The sequence below is a fragment of the Podarcis tiliguerta genome (genome assembly GCF_965153285.1).
Source record: "Podarcis tiliguerta genome assembly, chromosome: 7".
Lineage (NCBI taxonomy): Eukaryota > Metazoa > Chordata > Lepidosauria > Squamata > Lacertidae > Podarcis > Podarcis tiliguerta.
This window is the reverse complement of record NC_139540.1, coordinates 55,902,878-55,923,497: the sequence shown is the minus strand read 5'-3', so window position 1 is coordinate 55,923,497 and position 20,620 is coordinate 55,902,878. Positions and strand designations below refer to the sequence as shown.

Genomic DNA, 20,620 nt, shown 5'->3' with positions numbered 1-20,620 from the left:
CTGGCCCAGTGGTTGCCAGTGGCTTGAATTAATTAATTTTATAATGAATGATTTTAGAGTGTTGTTTGTGCTGTACTTTTGTACTGTTTTATTGTTGTTAGCCGCCCTGAGCCCGGCTTCAGCTGGGGAGGGCGGGCTATAAATAAAATTATTTATTATTATTTATTATTATTATTATTATTATTATTATTATTATATTATACTGATAAAAATATGAATCACCATGGTCTTCACTGTTACAGTAAACTAGGTTTCAGTGTTCGTTGGGGTGATTCCAATGTTAGACACACAGGTAAACTTAAGTAGTCCACCGATCTCAAGGATGAATAATGACTTTGACTCATGCGAAAGTGTTTAAAAGCAAATGATACCTTCATTAGAGAAATAATGAATGCAAGTGACTTTACATGTTCTGCTTGATTTTTCTTCCGCTATAGCCATACAGTTATTCAGTTCCAAGCGTAGGTTTTTTTGTCGTTTTCATGTCTCCCTCTTCAATGCTGTACAAAATTAATATTAGCACAAGGCTTGAGTTAAAATTAGGAAAGTGAAACCATCAGGCCTGAATTTGGCCTCTAAATAGACTTTCATTATTACATTCCACATTTACATATTCTTCCAATTTATAATGAAAAGAATGCCATTGAATGAGTAGACACATTTTTCTGGTGAATTTTTTTGTACTAAAACAATATAATGTCAGAATATTCTTATGACAGAATATTTAGCTATGCTAAACAGGCATCTGCTATACCATTCTTCTGCAACATGCTGCATCTACTTAATTTTAGTTTCCCTGGACTATCTGTAACTGCATGTCTTCCCTGCACTCAGTTGAGTGTTAAACTACTATGCATTCATACCTTCTTTTCCACACCCAAGCACTTTTGAGTACTCAGTTGTTGAATACACTCTTAAAATAATTGCTTCTCTCATTGGCTTGAGTTAACTTCTACCTCTATTAGCCTGTCCATGCTTTAATATTAGCAGAGGGGGATTTCCCTCACTTTCCATTGTTAGGAGATGCTAATTTGGTAATGACATGGAAGAGCCTTCTCTGTGAAGCGCAGTCCTACACTCAGGATTTTTGACATGTACGAGCTAAATAAAATGTATTAGTTTGCTCAGGTACTTTAAATTTTGTTTGTAAAAAATGTATTCATGACTTTAAAATTTTTTAATGCATCATTGATTTAGCCTTCTCTGTTGAGCTATTTGCTGGTCTTTTTAAGAAAGAAAAAGGTTTTGTTTTGAAAAGGCTTTTATCAATAAATCTGTATCATTGAAGGGTGGCTATTAATCTTCAATCAATCAATCAATCAATCAATGTAATGCAGCCCAAACAAAAAGAACACTGAGAGTGTTTTCATCTGAACTGGTGTTTCAAAAATATTATACTCACAGAAAGATGACTATCAATACCACATTATTTAACAAAACCAGAATCTTACCGTTAGTTCTTCACTGGTGTTTTCTATCCCAGCTTGTGCCATTAGTCCAGTAACATGCTTCTCTAAATCATCTATGCGCTCGCCCATTTCATCTGGTAATAAAAGGTTAAAGAGCATTGTGGTTGTTTTCTTTGTCTTTAGTAATCAAGCAGTGGAAAGACAGATTGTCCTTTCACCAGGTATAGTCTAATGCTCAAAGTGACATGAAACTGAAGGACATGCCAGCCAAGAGTGGTTTTGAATGAGAAAACAGGCTGCAATCCTATATGCATGCTCGGTGAATTCAATGGAACTTACTTCTGTGTAGGCATAAGATTTTTGTTTTAAAAGCATTGGTCAATATAAATGACTGGTATAACTTCTCTATGGCCCTTTAATGGCCCTTGGTGGACTGAAGTAATAAATGAGAGCTACTGGGCTCCCTTATGTATTTGCATAAGATTTATTGGATTCCCATCACTGATTACTGTTTCAGGCAATTAGTACAATTTCTTTTTAGCAATTCTTATTACAATATATTTGAATGTATTTTTATCCAACTTTTAGAATCATAAGCAGTTATTTTGGGGGGGAAAATTGGTAATTATAAATTAAGCAGGTTACATAAATGGCTTCAAAAGTGTGATCAATCAGCATAATTTGTGATTAGTTTTAGAAAATAAACTGAAAAGGATATTTCTTAGAAGTAATTTGTCCGTCAGTGCTTGAAAGTTTTCCTGTAACTGTTGTAGTAGATTTTCTGCCTGGAAAAAAAGATACTGTTAGCAAAATGTGTTTATGCTGTTGGAAAATGAGTCAATCAATTTGCTGTAATAAAATGGCATAAAAATAGTCCGCTTGGATTTTGTACACTGGGATAGGAAATGCTAGCTACATATTAAGGCTGACTAAAGGAAGGTATTGTAAAATGCATGGAAGAAACAAAGGAGAACAGCAATTTTGAACATTGGCAGAGGTTTGCGTAAAGTACCTTCATACAATGGAATATTTAGAGCTCCACATCCTTTATCTCTCTCACATGAGTCAGCTGAGGAATGGAAGAGGGAAAAGGTTGAGTACAGTGAGAAGGAAAGAATCCTGAAAGAAAAAAGTGGGTGTTTTAAACAAGTGCAGATATCTAGTAAAGTAGGAATGGAGGGACCCATGGGTGTAGCCAGGGGGAGCAGCTGCCCCCCTAAATCAAGTAAATAAATAAAAATACTTAACTGACCAATTGCATCGCAGATAACTCGGTTCTGCCCCCCAACACAATGTCTGCCCCCCCTAAAATAAACCCTGGCTATGCCCATGGCTCAGGGACCAAGGAAAATTGTGGTTTAAAACAACAGTACAGTAGATGTCTAGATAAAGTAAGGATAGAGGGACCCAGAGGAAAAGTAAGATTATGAATGGAAGAGCACAGTCCTATGGTCACTGAGAAACTTTCTTAAGGGCAAAGGATATTGTAGATGCCTCACTATGAATGTGGAGAGAGAATTTCATTCTTGGAGACCTCTTTGTTGTGGCCACAGAGGTTTCAGCTCTGCAGCACCAGTGCTCTGATGCAAGATGGTTCATTCTCTGGGGGAGGGTAGATTGAATGAGGCATTGGATCCAAAGTTTCCATTTCCTGGATAGACCATCCAAATTAGAAGAAAACTACTCCAACCCTGGAGCTGGTGTAGGGAATTTGTCCCATGGGACTCAATAGGAGCAAAACTGAAAACCAAATGAAACAAAAAACAAGAACACTGGAATTGTTGGGCGAAGAAAACTGAATGACAAGCCCAGTGGGACTCAGACACAGCGCTTCTTCCACCATTAAATCTGCCCACCCATCATGATGAGATTGCTCTGCCAATCTGTTTCAACAACATATTTTTTCTCTGCAACATTTCTGTTTACGTGTGAATGTTACTAATTGTTAGGATATTTCTGTTCCACCTTAAAAGGGAGCAGGATGTTTGTGTCACAGCCTGCGTATTTCCTGTTCACAGGATGTTTCTGTTGTGTCTTTGCTTTTGTTTCTCTCTGTGTGCCTGAGACACCGAAGCAGGCAGTCATGTTTTCTTTGTTCTGACCAACGCTGAATAAAATTGTAAATAATGCTCTCCTGCTCTTTCGCTGTGTGAATTCTGCTGCTAGAGCGTGCATCAGCTCTGGAATGTGGCAAGCTATTTCTGGGAGCTCGTGTCGCTAATTGAATGATACTGCGTGTCTACGGGAGATCGATGGACGTCCGGAGGCGGCTTGGGGGCCATGATGGACTTTGTCTCCCTGGCAGTATCCCAACACTAATATGCTCAGGGGTGGGGGCAGAAATGATTGCATAAGTGCTTGGCACACCAAGAATTTATATTTGACATGGAAGCTGTAATTATCAATGCGTAATTAAAAAAGAACAATGAAGCTCAAGGATGAATCCATTATGTAACATGCTATTGGGAAATGAGAATCTTGTAAGCAGAGTGTGCAACAACCATGTATTGTAAAGTTAGTATCTCTGTACCTGTCAGCATCCTAAAAATAGAAAACATGCCCATATCCAGCTGAGAGAGGATCATTGTATTGTATATACTTTAAAACTTACATTTACTCTACCAATTGTGATTAAGATATATAGAATTTAAGTAGGAACACTTTCCCTTGCGGCTTTTGTTACCTATAACAAATATGAATTTCTGTGTATGAACAGTGAAACAATCGGTTGGGGGCTATTAGTCCAGCAACCTTTTGTTGATTAATTAACTTAATGCAATATAGCAGTCTCATCAACTAAAAAGCTACAATGATAAGATAAGTGCACTGTTAATAGTTTTGAAATGCAATACAAGTCCTCATTCCCTCTGCAGCTCATGTGTACATCATCTAAGATGAGGGAAAACTTTCTTCCTTTAAAGCCGCTTTGTCTTGTATGCTGATTTTAAAGCCGCTTTGTCTTGTATGCTTGTATACGGGAACTGATTTGGCTAAAACCATTATTACGGTAATTGGCTAAGATTTCTTTGTGTAGCACAACCTATATGACACGCCTGTGAAGTACAAAAATGAAACAGGGGCAAGGATTAATTACTAAAATGAAAGTATCGTTTGAAGACTCCTGCACTTATCTGCATACTTCACATTTATTATCTCCTGGTTAGGACTGTGATACGAATTAAAAGTATATAGTTTCATTTCCTGGAGTAAAGGCAAAGCTGAAAGTGGTACTAACTACCAGAGTGGCAACATAGGACGTGAGACCTTCAGTTTAGAGGAATAACCGTGTCGTCGTCCCTTTTAAAAGCCTTTCCGTATTTCTGCCCTCTCTGCCTTCAGCTACTTTTTTCTGAGAGGCAAGAACCTTCCCCCCCCCCCTCTTAATGGACCGCCTTCCCTACGGCTCCAGGTTGGCGAAATCTTCCACGGCTGGATTTCTCCCTGACCCGCTAGTACCCCATTTCCCACGCCCCATTTATTGCCAAAGCAGCGACGAGACCCGTCCCCTCTCTCCACGCAGCGACACATTTCGTGAGGGAGGCGCAGCCTTCGGGCTAAAACCCACGCAGCCCCGAGAGGCGCCGCCAAGTGCGAGGCAGCGTCCAGCACTCACGAACTGAGAGAGCTCCCGGGCGCTCTGAGGGTCGTTGTCCGCCATCCTGTCCTCCTCCTCCCTCGCTGTGGTGGCGGCGCCGCCGCCTCGTCCCTCGCCTTCCCGCTCTTCCCTCCTCAAACGGCCGCTGGTTGGCAGGCCAGTGGGAGAAGCGGGAGCCGGCGGCGCGCGCCTTCAGCCCCGCGCCTGCGCGGCGACTGGGTAGTGGTGGCCGTTGAGCCTGCCCGCCTCCGCCCCCGTAGCGACCCGCCCGCGTGCCTTGTCGCCAGGCGGCAGCCGTTGATGGAAGGCCGCGCTTACTTCCCCCGCCAACTGCCAACTTCCAACGTTCAAGGCACAGCTTGGATGTTTCAATGAATAGTACAAGTTGAGGGATGTATTCATGCAGTGGTTTTTTTTCCTTTAAAAATGTTTAGGGGTACTCTCATTTTCCTACTCATATTGAAATACTGCCCCTCAATGAGGCCAAACTTAGATTCACACAATGTTTAGCGGTATGCGTCCCCCCAGAAAAAAAAAAATCACTATTCATGTATATAGTATTCCCTCTCGCATGTGGCTCTGAACATAAGCCCCCCTCCCCCCATCAAATATAGTAAAAACAACAAGAGAACTTTTCTATAAAAAAGAGAAAATACTTTTTAATTAATAAGAAAGTGCATAACATCAAGAAAACAAGGGAGAGGAGACATAACCCTGGTAAGTATGGTCATTTCATCATTATTTAAGTGTATGTCCCACGGTAGATGTGCACCACGCATGTCCCAGGGGAAACAAGGCTTTATTTCACCCTGGTCAAAGACCCCGTTTGGCACCCGTTTGCATACATAAACACACACAGGCTGGGAGCCTCAATGGCGCCCCTCAGTTTCAATAGCTAGCTGTCATCTGGCAGGGAAAGGAGACTATGGTGCTAGAGAAAACAAGTCAAAAGCCCTGCTGGACTGGCAGAACTGGTTTCACAGTTCTTGAGATCCTGACCATAATATTTGGAAGGAAACACAGGCCACATATCTCCGTGTTGTCAATGAGGAATTCTTTAAAGAAGGAGTGTCTGGCAACCATAATTAAGGTTGAAACGTACTCTCAAATGTTCCTGCTCACTCTTGAGTACACAGATGGCTTGCATTTGCTGAGAAAATATGTGTGAGAGACTGGCAGAACAAGTTATACTAGTACTGTAGATTGTGACTGCTTTTCTTTGAGCTTTCTGGGAGTCATCCAAAAAAACTGGATAAACGGATACCTAACTGAATATATCCGTATTTACAAAAACGACAAAGATTATTATTAAAAAGCTTATTATTGATGATTACATGCATATGTGTTGTTTAAACTTTATCATCTTAATCTCAACTGCATTTCTAGATTCATTATGAACTGTAAATGTCTCCATGTCATAAATGGCAACTGTGGGGAGGAAAAATTACTTGTCCAATGCCACACAGAACACCACAACTCATCTAGGGAGTCCCATATGTTGCTGAGCCGCAAACCAAAGACTGCCATTTTCTTCTTAATATGATTTGTGTTTTATTTTGGTCAGGAGTATGCTGGGCAGTATAGTTATAAAATCCCCTGTCCATGTTGGTTAGACATGACAAAAGATAAGGGGAAAAGTTTTGGATTGGCAATTGAGATGTGAGAACTGAAGATGGCATCCAATAGTAATGGAAGGATAGGTGAGATGGGAATGTGATTGAAGATGGAATGGTATTTCTCTGCCCACAGTTTCTTCCTGGTGGGGCAGGGACTGCAGCTTTCCAAAAGCCTTTGGCCCCTTGGCTAGTGTCAGAGGCCACCATGTGCTTCCTCCAGCTCTACAGATTGTATCAATCTGCAAAAATAATTGTAGGTGAAAGGCTGGCAGGAATACTTGTGGTTAAATTAGGCTTGATGGGAAATGCTGGATGTGTGCCATTTGATAATGAAGAGGGTGGGATATCTTAGTAAAAAAGAAAAGAAAAGAAATTGAGGGATGAAGCCTGCTTGTAAGGCTGCTGCATTGCCAAAGGTTAATTTCTTCATAATAATATTAAGAATTTATTATTTATACCCCGCCCATCTGGCTGAGTTTCCTCAGCCACTCTGGGCGGCTCCCAATCAAGTGTTAAAAACAATACAAAATTAAATATTAAAAACTTCCCTAAACAAGGCTGCCTTCAGGTGTCTTTTAAAAATAGGATAACTGATGAGAGGGTGTTCCACAGGGCGGGTACCACTACTGAGAAGGCCCTCTGCCTGGTTCCCTGTAACCTCACTTCTCACAATGAGGGAACCACCAGAAGGCCCTCGGTGCTGGATCTCAGTGTCTGGGCTGAACGATGGGGGTTCATCTCCTGCCTTCCTCTCCTGCAGATAATCAGTTCTAGCAGGACATTGTTTCCTTGTTCATGCACGGTTTGATAAAAGAAAATAAAGGGGGGTAGACTGTTTTGTGTGACTGGTTGAAGCTAGCTTCCATCATAGCCATTAAGAAGAACTGCATGGGATTCATTATAGTCAGGCTGTGATATGAGCAAGTGTGTGCTAGAACAAGATGCATGATGACTGCCACATGAGATGTGTGACCTCTAGCAACTGTGAAGTATATGCTGTTACTTAAGCTGACATAGAAAAGCTATTTATGGAACAAAGGTTTCTCTGACCCCTTGACAGTAATTTAGCTTATAACTGAGATGCATAAAATATCACAGATCACTTTAAAATAAAATACAAGGCACATTCCAGATCATTTTCAGGTGTCTGGTATTACTTTGCTATCAATATATCAGTAACATATTTCTTATATATATTTACTGAGTTGCATGAGAGACCCTCATGGTCTGTTCCAACTCTAGAATTCAATGATTTTATGTTTTGCTGCCCCAGCTCAAGGCTGATGTAGCAGAGGAGCCTGTCTCAAGCCTCCAATCTTTAAATGGAGCAGTTTAGGATTCAGCTGATCCATCCTCCACTATCTGCAACACTCCAGTTTTGTGGTCTTACACTGACTATCATTAGCAGAACTTCCACCACCAGTTGCTTCCTAGCCATCCATACTTTTACTAAGTGCTTCAGGAGCCCTCACACTAGCAGAGGTTTTTGGAGGGGTGCCTCTGTACAGCCATATCACTACTATTGACATAAAGGTTGTTATCCCATTGAACCGTGTTCTTCTTGGGATTGTACTGTAGCCTGAATTTTCTTTGGGAGCTGGAACCTCCTTTTTAGATATGACCATTTCAGCAACCATGTGAGAATAGAGTATACATGCACACAAAACAGTAACTGTGAAGTAATCTCTGAGGAATATCAGTAGCACTCCAGAACTTTACATTTCCTAGAAGGACTTAGAACAACACCTGGGGGACCACTAGTTCCCCAATCCCCAGCCCTGTTTTAGAGTGCTGGTTTTATTGACGTTTTGGCATTTATAACTCTGAATTCTGCTTTGGTTAAAAGCAACCTTGAATATAAAAAAGGGAATAAATACTATTACTAATAACGGAAGTCAATTATCCATCGGTTCACTGCTTCAAAGGTCATCACAAGTCCTGTTCGAGGCAAGAATTTACATACAGTGCATAAAAAATTGATAATTGATTGGGGGAACGGACCAGCAATTACTTTTTACCAATAGTTAAAAATAGGAAGTTCTCTGCTGTTGCTTTGGCGAGGATGACGTCATTTGAAAAGCCTTTTAGAAACACCTTCCTTGATGCTGCTCTGCGAAAAAACACTTTTTTCCTCTCCCCATATCTTGGGGAAAGCAATCCCACCAAGCACACTCCAGTACTCGCATGGCAGAGAGACTGGGGCAAAAAAGAAGAAGTACCGTTCTTAAAAAGACAAATAAACTGGGACGTCGCTTCCTCTTGCCCGCTTCTCCAAATCGTCGCGGACGCGTCTCCCGCTAGGACCCAGGAGTCGCGGGGCCGGGCGCGCGGGGCGGTTCCTTCCATTGACGGAGGCGCTGCTGGCTGTCGTGACGTCACATAGGCAGGGCCGATTCCCTCGCTGCCGAGCGCTCCTGCTTATTGTCGCCAACCGCTCAGAAAGAGCAGCGGCAAAAAAGAAGCTGCACGGCGGAGGCGCGAGCTGCTGCATCTGGGGAGGCGTCGCGGGCCGGGGGCCGGAAGAGGGGCGCGGGGCGGGTGGAAGGAGGAAGGTCGGTCGCCGGCGGCGCTGCTCCCTCAGGCACCCGCAGGAAGAGGAGGAGATGCGCGGGTTTCGGTGCAAGGGGCCCTCGGCGGCGTAACTGTTCCTGCTAAGGGGAGGCGAGAGCCGAGGTGAGATGGAGGCTGCGAGAGGTCACGTCCCAAAGCACTTTATGGCTGTTGGGGGGATCGCGCAGAGCTCCTTTTTCTTTTTGCATTTTGAGGCGGGGGCGGGGAGAGTTTGGGAGAGTTGCTAGAATGAGTATGAGGGAAGTCGAGGGTGCTTTGTGCTAGAGCAGGAGGCTGCCATTCAAAAGGAAGGCATCAGTCACTTCGGGATAAGCGAATTATGTCTCTCTCCAAAAAGTTCCCCTTCCTTTCCCGAACTGTTTTAAGGCTCTTCCTGTGAAGGCTGCGGCCAGTTCCCCCAAACCCTGCCTGTCCTCTGGAGGCTGAGATGGCTCAGCTGTGCGGGAGTCTCAGTCATTTAATTTCCCAGCAGTTCACAGTTGATCATGTAGGCTCTGTAGGATGCGTATATGGGAAGTCTGCAAAGTTTCCTCAAAAATAGAATGTAGAAGAGCTGCCCCAGCCACTCCTGTGCACCTTAGTCAAGCCATACTCGGTAGCACTTGACATGCCCTTTTCATTTCCTTCATCTGGTTTCTCTTTTTACTATAACTTCTTGGGATTCTCTCCTCTCTCTCTCTCTCTCTCTCTCTCTTTGGGTTTTCTGTTAGAGCCGTCACTTCCCTTTCCTTTCTCTATGGTCTTTACACCATACAAGCAGTTAGTGGGGTAATCAGATTTCAAAGAGATATATTTCACTCATTAATTGGTTAGATAATTGATTTCATGAGACTTTTCAGAAAGTGTTCCCAGTTGATTGGGCAGCAGATTTTAATTGATTTAAAATAAAAAATTCAACTAGTTATAAAAGTGCAGCTGGAAAGTGTTGTCTTCTAACAGAAATACCCTCTTCTCTCTCACACAGGAGGAAATGCCTCTGCAAAGATTATAGCAGCAGTGATATGTATATGTAATCTAAAAACATTTTTCTAGATTATTAGTTTGCACAGAAAAAAAATAGTAAACTAAAACTCACAATGACTGTCAATATCTTAATTGTTTATTTTGTAAGGGTGCTATAAAAAACTTATTACCAAACAGTTAATGAAAACTTAGGCCACCCACATTCATTTAATTAGGTGTCATCTCTAAACCTCATTCATGTGCTCCTTCATCCTTATGTTGTCAAGTAGATGTTGGTCTGAATCACATAACTATCTATTCCTGGTGAGATTTGTTCCAATTGAGCTGATTTTACTCATGGTTCAATGGTGCAGGTCATAACAATAATTTATGGCAAAAATCCAGTGAAATGATCAGACAAGCATTTGCTCACAACCTGAAAATGTATTGAGCCATTCACAAGATGCTTTCCACATAGGTTGTGTCATGTTATCTTCAGTTGGGGTGGGGAAAACATGTGCAGATGTGTGTTTGGTAATACCAAAAGAGATGGAACTTGAAGGCCTGGCTGTAAACACAGTCATTCTTAACCACAGAGAAGCAACTAATTGAAGAACTCTCTTGCTTTGAGTATGGTTTCTGCAGTACAGTGGTACCTCGGGTTACAGACGCTTCAGGTTACAGACTCCGCTAACCCATAAATAGTACCTTGGGTTAAGAACTTTGCTTCAGGATGAGAACAGAAATCGCACAGTGGCGGCAGCAGGAGGCCCCATTAGCTAAAGTACCTCAGGTTAAGAACAGTTTCAGGTTAAGAACGGACCTCCAGAACGAATTCAGTTCTTAACCCAAAGTAGCACTGTAGTTATCTTAAACAGTTATCCTAGCCCCTGAAAGTGGCTACATGTTACTTCTGTAAGTAATAATGGAGCATGCCAAGTAACTTGCATAGTCATCTTGCCTGCTGTATTGTTGTGGAGTAACCTGAAGACCCTATAACTACATTACTTTGCTACATTTTGAGAGAGCCTAATGTGTTGGAACCAGTAGCATAATGAATGAGCGGTCTTTATTTTCTGAAAAGCCTATAGTGACTGTGTGTGCATCTTTATATACGTTCTTTCTGAGAGGATTTTATTTCTAGGGATGCTAGACTTCCACAGTCTTGGCACTCAACCAATCCATTGTTGAACATGGTAGAAAAGGCACTGGTTGGGACTGGATTCAAGAAGGGTGACTTTCTGTGGTGCTTTGTGATTTGCCCAACTTGCTGTAACAGGAGATCATTTTCTACACAAGTACAAATTTGAGATTTTATCTTTGGTTTTTGTTTGTTTGTTTGTTAGGGCTGCATAAAGAAGGACACATGGAATGACAGATTGATTAGATATGAATAAAAGCCAATAAAGCCTGAGGAAGAAGTAAAAGGGGGATCCCTTTGCAGCAGCTGCCCGGATGTTAAGGGACTTCATATTGCCCATCATGGAGGCGGATGGCTGGGAGTGGCTAGTGGCTCCAATTCAGCAGCTGATATCCTGGGGTGCATCTGCAGCCATGGTGTTTGGAGGTGTGGTGCCATACATCCCACAATACCGAGATATTAAAAGGACACAGAATGCAGAGGGCTTTTCAACCTACGTGTGTTTAGTGTTATTAGTTGCAAACATTTTAAGGATACTCTTCTGGTAAGTTGACTCTTATACCACTTTGAATGTTTTCTCTATTCTTGAGTTTCTGGATGTTGATGTGAGAGATGCTGTGAGATTACGTGCCTTTTGGACATCACAAAAAAATCTTCACAGAAGGAACATAAAATCTGCTTGAAGATCACAATTCCTTTACTCGGTGGTTGATTGTGAACAGCTTTGTGAATTATCATTCATAAATTCTACATTGGTCATACAAAACTGAAGTAGAAGAAGGATTCATCCTAGATTTGATTCTAGGTCCCAATCCCAATCCACTCTGAGCTGCAACACATTGGCTATCAGTAATACAACAGCAGAGAGAGTAAAATATTATGGGAAAGTCTATTTTGATTCCGAATCTGAAAACTTTAATTTCACACACACACACACACAATATTTTTAAGAAAAACTTAAAATGGGAGAATAAAATAAACAGAATATTGAGTTAAAAATAGTTTCACAGATTTCTTGCTATCCATGTGAGTCACAGCATGCTTTGTTGCCCAGGTATACCCTCTTTTTGTTTTGTTATCCATTTGGCTGCAAACACATAGGGTTGGATCCAGACTTAATCATGCTTACTGATTTCAGTGGATTTACTGTAGGTATGGCTAAAGCTAAAAGCCCAACTATGTCTTATTAGAGTGAGTCCTATGCTTACTCCTATTTACTCTACGTGTGGTTTAGATTACAGCCCTGGTATGGATCTAACCCATAGGATTCTTTATGTAAGTGGTTGAGGGTCTGGAGCTGAAGAGATTTGTCTTCCTAATTTTTAGTTTTGTGTTGCTTTGCACTGTGTTCCCAAAAATAGTCTCTTGCTTTGCTTTCTACTGTTCCAGTTATGGCTGGAGTCCACAGAATGTGAATTTTTTGGCACATCTATTAGAAGGTTATGCTTATAAGTAACTCAGTAAATCTTGAGGCTGTCCTCTAACAGTTGATTTGTGTAGTCATTTATTGTAGAAATCTTCCGGGCTAATATATTCCTGTGTGCAAACTGTGGCCCTCCTACTGTTCTTAAAATATTTCCCACTTTTCTGCTCCTATTATACAGGTGTCAAAATGGGCTCCAGCATTAAAGCATAACCAATCCTTTATATGGTGAACTTTGCTTCACAATAAAATATAATTAACTTTGGGCACGATCCCTAACCAACAAATCATTTTATGAGAAGTTCAGTCTGAGGAAGAGACAAAGAGTAGTGGACTGATGCCCCACCCACCAACCTCAAAGAAGATTATTCCACATAGCTTTCTTGCATCAAGATCCTAAAACTTCCTAATTTAAATAATAGAGTTCAGTCGGCCTTTCCCATCCCGATACCCTCCAGATATTTAGATTACAACTCCCATCAGCCCCAGCCAGCTTGACCCAGGAGTGAGGGCTGATGGGAGTTGTAGTCCAACAACACCTGGAGGGCAGCAAGTTGAAGCAGGCTGGTATAGTTAATTGGAGCAATGAGTGCAACGGGCAAATCTGATGTTGTTGCTGCCTTTCCCCCCAATGGTTATAGTCTACTAACAAGTGAAAAGTGCATAGGGTAGCTTGATTATCATCATTCAACTTCATGGTTTTGTAACAGTATTTTATTATTTGTTTATATAAAATGTTTATCCTGCCCATGCACCACTTGGGATTAGGCACTTGAGATATTTACAGTAACTTGTTGGATAGAGATAGAGATACACAAACAAACCCACCGTGTTTGATTGACTGTTTTGAATTATTTCCTATGTCTGCAAACTTTTGCTTGAAAAGCCATAGCTAGATAGATGTGTAGTGCATGTCACCCTGATATGTCTCAAATAGCTATTACAAGTTAACGTATTTTACAGTATAGTGAAAGAGTATTTTGCCATTGGGTCCAACCATTGCTTTGACATGCTGCTTGGTTCTATTGTTATGCTTGTAGGGTTACACTATAACACATGCTATTTTTTCTTCTAGCCTTATGTTTCTTTACTGCTTTGGTCTATTTGTATAGTTACGTTTTTATTTGGAACATTGATTCCTTTCCCTTCATAAAATGTAAACATCATAAACCAGGAAAGTTCCTACCACAAAGGAAACATAAGAAGAAGAATCTGATTACGTGGACTTTAGTTCACAAAAGCTTGTGTCATTATAAATTTGGTAATCTTTAAGGCCTCACAAAATGTTTTTGTTTTTGCTACAGCAAATTAACACAGCCACCTCTCTTGGAAAATAATGTTATAATTTAATAGTTCTGCCACAAATCTAATATTTACAAATTATTTCTAACTCCAGTTTTTCTGGGATAGTAGTATGTGGTTCTACTGTCTGCAAGAGATACAAAAACAAGTAGTTTTAACTTCCTGTCCTGCACTCTCATCATCTTATTATTGATCTTAAGGGGTGTTTTCCCCATGTCAACATCTTATTTTTATTACTGCAACTAAGCTATTTATTTATTGATCCATGAATCTTGGGGAAATAACCCATCCCCCGATTTTAATTTGTTTATGGATGGCCATTTAGGTCGGCTTGCTATAGCTCTCATGGATGTAATGTGAAACCAGGAATTTGGACACAAGCCAAATGTTACTGAAGAGTATTATTCTCTGTTGATTGCATTGGATTGCACTGTAAATCCAGCATCCGACCTTCAGAGGATTGGCCACTGTCCAAATTCATCTTGTGTCGCCTGAAGGAGAATAAGATGGGTGCTGTTAGCTTTTTAGTGGTGTGTGTTGTAGGTCAAAAATGTTAACTCATTAGTCACTTTTTAAACATGTGGAATTGTAACTGGATTTTCATTTATACCTTTCCCTGTTTAAAAGTTGTTGAGAATTCAGTGACGACAGAGAAAGCTTTGCTACTTGAATCAGCATAAACTGGCTTTTAATCAGCACAATAGTCAGTCAGTTGTAATCCGTTGTGTGGTTATGCTTCTGCTATGCTTCTACTAATGGTCATAATTTCATAGATGTATTTATTTTTGTTTCATAGAATCATAGAGTTGGAAGGGACCACAAGGGTCATCTAGTCCAACCTCCTGCAACGCAGGAATCTTTTGCTCGATGTGGGGCTTGAACTCACAAACCTGAGATTAAAAGTCTTGCACTCTGCTCTGGCTGAGCCAAGTCTATGATGTTCATGCTTAAATTATAGAACTTCTGGTGCTGATTGAAATTGCATCTTAATTGATTATCAGTAATGCTATGAACCAGACTCTGTAAACTCAATCTAAAAACTGTTTCATGAAGTTTGTTTGAAAGACTTGCGTCTCAGCTAAAAATTTGTCATACAGTACATTCAAACTTTCCCTCCACAAATTAACTGGTTTGGCATAATGGTGGTAAGGGGAAACTTTGTGGAAGTTGAAAAAAGTCTCAAGCTGTAGAGAGGACGATGCACACTTTGCTCCCCAGGAACTTGTTGGAGAGGCAAAAAAAGAGAAAAAGGTCTGGGATGCTTGCTGTAACAAGAGCAGCATTTATTGCTGCGGGACCTGAGGTGGATTAAGTTTTGGTTGCAGAGATTTAATGAAACTAGGGCAGATAGGCTGGAAGGAAACAAACAGGACTGGGAAGAAATTTAGGGTGGAATTTAGTCAGGAAAAGGCTTACAGGAAAGAGAAGACAAAGAGCCATAATGAATTAAAAACACACCCACGCACCCAAGTTTGGGGAAGTGAGGTTTGGTAAGACATGGAGGCAGACTTCAGGCAAGAGGTATTGTCTGGCCTGTCAGAAGCATCTTCCAGCATCCCTCTACAGCAGTGACTGGGAGACAGGCAATGCAATATGAGCAGCCAAACTACACCCAGTTATGTTTATTTTAAAAGTCAGTGGGGCAAGGTTGATTTATGACAGGTCTTCAGGAAAAATAAAACGAGTGAGCAAAGAAGCAGCCAAGTAGAGTCAGTTTGGTAGTGGTAGGGAGCAGATATTACTCCAGGCATAGGCAAACTCGGTCCTACAGATGTTTTGAGACTACAGTTCCCACCATCACTGACCACCGGTCCTGTTAGCTAGGGATGATGGGAGTTGTAGTCCCAAAACATCTGGAGGGCCGAGTTTGCCTTTGCCTGTATTACTTATACTGTATATCCCATTTTTCTTGGGGAAAGAAACCTCTCGGTTTCACATTCCATATTTATAACTTATTCATGGGTGGGCAGGACAGATTTGTCAAAGGATGGAAAAACTCATGTTGCTTCTCAGCAGTATGTGTGTGAGAGAGGTGGGTGGGGGGAGAGAAAGAGAAAAAGATCTAGGTCACATACTGACATCTGGGAAATTGCAAAAAATTGACTGAGGCCACCCAAGGGTAATGAAATGTCTTGCTTATTAAGAATTTCTGGGTCAAAGCTAAAAATAATATTTTTTATTAATATAAATAATATTTTTTATTAATAGTGAAATGTCTCAGCATTAGGTGCCACAGTGTAAATTAGGCTCTGGGGTTCACTGGACCCTCTAAATTATAGCTGGAAAGAAAGACCACAATTGGCTTCAGGGTTTTTTTAAACAGAAAAATATTGTTTAACAACAAAACTGTTGAGATACATTTGACACCATAATTTTAACTGGGAAAGTGTTAAAACTCTTGTGTTGAAGAGAGCACCTAGCTCAATAAACTACTACTAGAGTGTTTCTCAAGTTCTGTAGCAGCATAAAAATTGAATTTATAATGGAGATAAAATTCTAAGGTTTTTCCACCTTTCATTCATTTATTTATTTACTAAGTTTATACACTTGTAAACTGCTTAGTGGTTTTATAATCAAGCAGTATATAAACTTTGTTAAATAAAAAAAATTAGTATTTACTAGACTTCTAAGTGGTATAATTTTGAGAAAATTGGTGGAGATAAGAGTGGACTCCAGTTACACTCTGAAAGCCATCAGGGATCAGAACTGATGGCTTTCTAGATGATTTGGGACTCTAGATCCAATCACTGTCGGCCAAACACAATTAAGAGAGTTCAGGTAGCTCAGCCAACCTCAGCAGGCTTGAAGTCTGCATCTATCAGCTGATTTGTAATGGCAGCAAAGCTGCCTTCCTAGTTCACAATCAGGAGCAAGTGTGGTGTGGAAAACTGTCTGTTGGGTCAAATGGGGACCTGTGCTGTCTCTAATTAGGCCTGTGAACTGGAGGTTTCTCACCCCTGTGCTAGTGCCTGCTACATGTCTACATAATGGAGGGTGTGATAATGACAGTAATTAAATGGAATTAGCATAGGATAACAGAGGGTTTTTATGGAGAAGGGTGATTGTTATGATTTAAGACTCCTTAAAAAAATTAAGTTGAAAGTGAGAGCTTCCAATTTTCAGGCATATGTTTCCTACAGTTCATTTGCCTTTTGGCCATAGGCCATAACTGAATTTAGGATGATGAAATACATTAACCTGGCACTAACTGCAATATACGTAGAACTGCAAATATTGCAGATCCAATAGTCTTCGGAATAGTCAGCGAATGATACAGCTTTTTTCCTTTTATAACCCTTCAATTTTGCATGTGCTTACCCATGAGATTTATATGGGGATTATGGAGGCTTCTATGCAATTCAGGAAGAAGAATTTGGATAGCAGCCAGTTCTTATTGAAGGTCATGCCCAGGTTTTATGATTAGGATTTAATGTAGTCATAAAAGGTAGACTATCCAGTAACATTTGTCTGATATCCAAATCCTGATCCACAGGAAACATAGCTAAAAGACAGTAGTAAATTAATTTCTTTTGGATGGCTTGTTTCTTAATTTCACCCTTAGCTGATTTCCTATGCTTCCTAAATTAATTTTTGCTTGGCTCTCAGTAATACTTATTGAAGATACGCGGCTGCCTATTTTTAGCGTACTGTTGCTATGGTGCTTTTATCAGCTACCCTAACTCTGGACCCCTGTCCTTTACCTTTTTTTTAAAAAACATCCTAGGCCTTCTTACCAGTCTTCAGCCTCCTCATCTGCCACACACCCAGTTGCTCCTCCTACCATCTTCTAAACTTGCTTACAGAAGCGACACTGTTCATAAACATATCATTTCTAGCAAGTCCTCTCAAAGTACTAGAAGATTTGTGAACATCATGTGCTATAACTGTGGGAAGCTTGTTTGAGTTTGGAAAGGAGGAGGACAGAACTAAAAGAATCTGCTGTTTATGGTGTAGCGTTTTCCGTGAAGTTTCTTGGTTAGTTTTCTCTCCCTCCCCACCCCACTTGGGACCTAACTTAGAATTGGATTAAACTAAAGCTCAGCTTTGGAATATGAGAATAATAAAGAGTGATAAGCATCATGCAGAAACCTTTCCTTCACCACTGTAGACTTGCTGAAACTCTCCCCTAATACACATGTTGTACATCAGAAAACAGCCCCTCCCCATTTCCAATATGGTGCATAGCATGTGACACAGGTTGTATGTGCATATAGCATTATCTCTGTAACCATTTTTAAGGTGAAAGGTTTGCGGAGATTAAGTGCAGCATATATGTGATTTTCAGCATGTTGGGTGTGACTTGTCCCTTGGTAACTGTAGCAAATCCCCATTTGTCTGAAATCAGGGAAAGGATTGCACATATTGCACACATTCACATGGTTGGGTTGCTAGTAGGTTTATGTGTGCATGTGCAATATATATTTAAGATAATCTTTTGGAAGTTAGTTGTTCCTGTGAGAGTGTTTTTCAATTATTATTTTTAAAGCTTAGGAAGTGAAGAGATCTCCCTCTAGTGGTTTTCACGAGAGAGACTGAATTCTATACATCAGTTTAAACTTAGGGGAAAGCATTCTTCTTGTTAAAAGCAGTTCTTGAGAAGATGAAGTACTATCCCTACATAACTTCATTTGTATCACGTGACCCCAAGAAGCACAGAAGAAAGGTAGTCATGTCCAACCATTTCACTGTAAATATCCTCAAAAATCCTCTGATTTCATCATTACTTCAATGAATCAGTGTTAGAAGCTGACATAGGAAAGCTAGGAGCTAAATAGTACCTTAAACACAACAATGGAATGTCCAGGCACACTTTTTTATAACAAGAATACAAAGCCACAAATGAATGAACTGCAGCTAAAATATTATGTTCATTTTTCACATGGTCTCTAGTCCTTCCCTTGCCCACCTCCCCCTAATATTCTTAAGAGGGTCTCTTCTCCAGTTTTCAGAAAGTAGCTGGAAGTGAGTAGGCAGGAAAAAGGTCCTCCTTTCCTTCCACTCTGCAGTTTTAATCTGAAATCTTAGGGACACTACAGCGCCCAGAGCTCAGAAACTGCTTGGGCTAATGAAATTCCTGGTCGCAAAATGCGCCTAGAACAATGGGAGTTTCAAACACTGCAATGAATCCTTTAGTTAACACAAAGGATAGCCCCCCAGCTAAGCAACTTCTTTGGGATTGTTTCCTGGGGTGGTTGTTCCCTGTGGGGTTGTTTTAACAAAATTAATACCCTCAATATCCTTTTCTACTGGTCAGAAAGAGACACGTAGGGTGGACCTGAAAAAAACCTTTACATCTCCCCTGGGAGGAACCTATGCCCCTAGAAAGAAGTGCACATCCACATTTGAAAAGTCCTGCTTTGAGGGATTTTTTATTTTTTAAAAAGTTGGCCATTGCTGCAACCCAGCCTGCATTTATCGGGAAGTGACCCCATAAACTCAGTAGGACTGACTTCTGGTTAGCATTGTGCTGCAATGTTTTGTTCTTGTCTGGTGCTGCAATAGCCCTGTCTTGGCTGCAGGGACATAGGAAGCTGTCTTGTCCTGAGCCAGACTCTTGTTTACATTGAGTGGCATTGGCTCTCCAGGGTTTCAGAGAGGTGTTTCTCCCAGCCATACCCAGATTTGCTGGGAATTGAACTTGGGACCTTCAGCATGCAAAGCAGTTGTTCTACCGCTGAGCTTTGGCCAGCTTGCAAGCAGCAATGCATCCTAGGGTTAGGGCTGTGTTGAATAACACTTGGGCTAGTATGGAGTATAAATGTATTAACATAGTCCAAGTGGAATTCTTTGATCCACATTTGTGTGCGTGTGACTATTTCTGTTGAAGTTGGTAGAATGAATGTTCATGATTTGATTTGTCATCTTTTCTTCCAGGTTTGGGAGGCACTTTGAATCCCCTCTACTGTTGCAGAGCATCATTATGATAATTACAATGTTACTGATGCTGAAACTGTGCACTGAAGTACGTGTGACAAATGAGCTGAACATAAAACGGCGCTCCTTTTCAGGTTAGTTGAAGCCCTTGGCTAGTGAATCTATGTACTGTCCTTCCCTTCTGCATTTGTAGTTGGTGGTTTTTTTGTTATTGAACTGTAATTTTGCACATGTTATATAAAACTGTCTTTAAAATAATAATAATAATCCTGTACTAAAAGAACATTCAGCCTGACTTGTGGTAATGGGCTGTTTTTTTGGAAATTTGTTATTTGTTTTTAAAATGCTTTGTTATGAATATATCAAATCCTATTCAGTAGCTGGCATCATGTTTTGTTGCAAAAGTTAATTCAATTGAGCTCTGGGTTAATTGCAGAACAAAATGGTATTTTGCCTGTAGGAGAAGGGTGGTCTCACTTTTTGATCTCCAATCCTAAGAGCAACCTGATACTTTCCAGGCTGTAGTTTTAATTTGTTTTGATTACGTCTTTGTTGGCTGTCAGTTTGTTTTGATTCTTCAATATATGCTTACTTAAAAAAGAAAATGCTGCAATCCTAAAATGCAAGATAGCTGCCTTAATTTATGAATTGCTTGGCCTAGGGCATTTACATTTTCTAATGAAATATGCTATGAGATCATGTGAGAGAATGAAGCATATTGTAGCACAAAACTCACTCTGTGTGCTT

At 40.6% G+C, this 20,620-nt stretch overlaps 2 protein-coding genes across 7 annotated transcripts in view; one reads left to right on the top strand and one right to left on the bottom strand.

The window, feature by feature from the left end:
• Nucleotides 1-353: 353 nt before the first annotated feature.
• On the bottom strand, nt 354-5,434 carry HSBP1L1 (heat shock factor binding protein 1 like 1; the record flags this gene model as incomplete). Its single annotated transcript, XM_083450311.1, has 5 exons — nt 354-500; nt 1,452-1,546; nt 2,128-2,190; nt 2,422-2,478; nt 5,023-5,434. Coding segments are annotated over 5 exons (633 nt in total), but the record flags the coding sequence as incomplete, so codon positions are not given.
• SLC66A2 (solute carrier family 66 member 2) overlaps nt 5,433-20,620 on the top strand; it is a 58,545-nt gene continuing 43,357 nt past the window's right edge. For 3 of the 6 annotated variants that reach the window (XM_083449218.1, XM_083449215.1, XM_083449220.1), the window contains exons 1-3: nt 5,433-5,721; nt 11,480-11,818; nt 19,874-20,007. In XM_083449218.1, coding sequence (XP_083305344.1) covers nt 11,589-11,818; nt 19,874-20,007 — 364 coding nt within the window. In that variant the 5' untranslated portion in view covers nt 5,433-5,721; nt 11,480-11,588. Of the gene's footprint in view, nt 5,722-8,998; nt 9,282-10,173; nt 10,195-11,479; nt 11,819-19,873; nt 20,008-20,620 lie in introns of those variants that run through there. The other 3 variants (XM_083449219.1, XM_083449217.1, XM_083449216.1) reach the window with 2 other exon arrangements.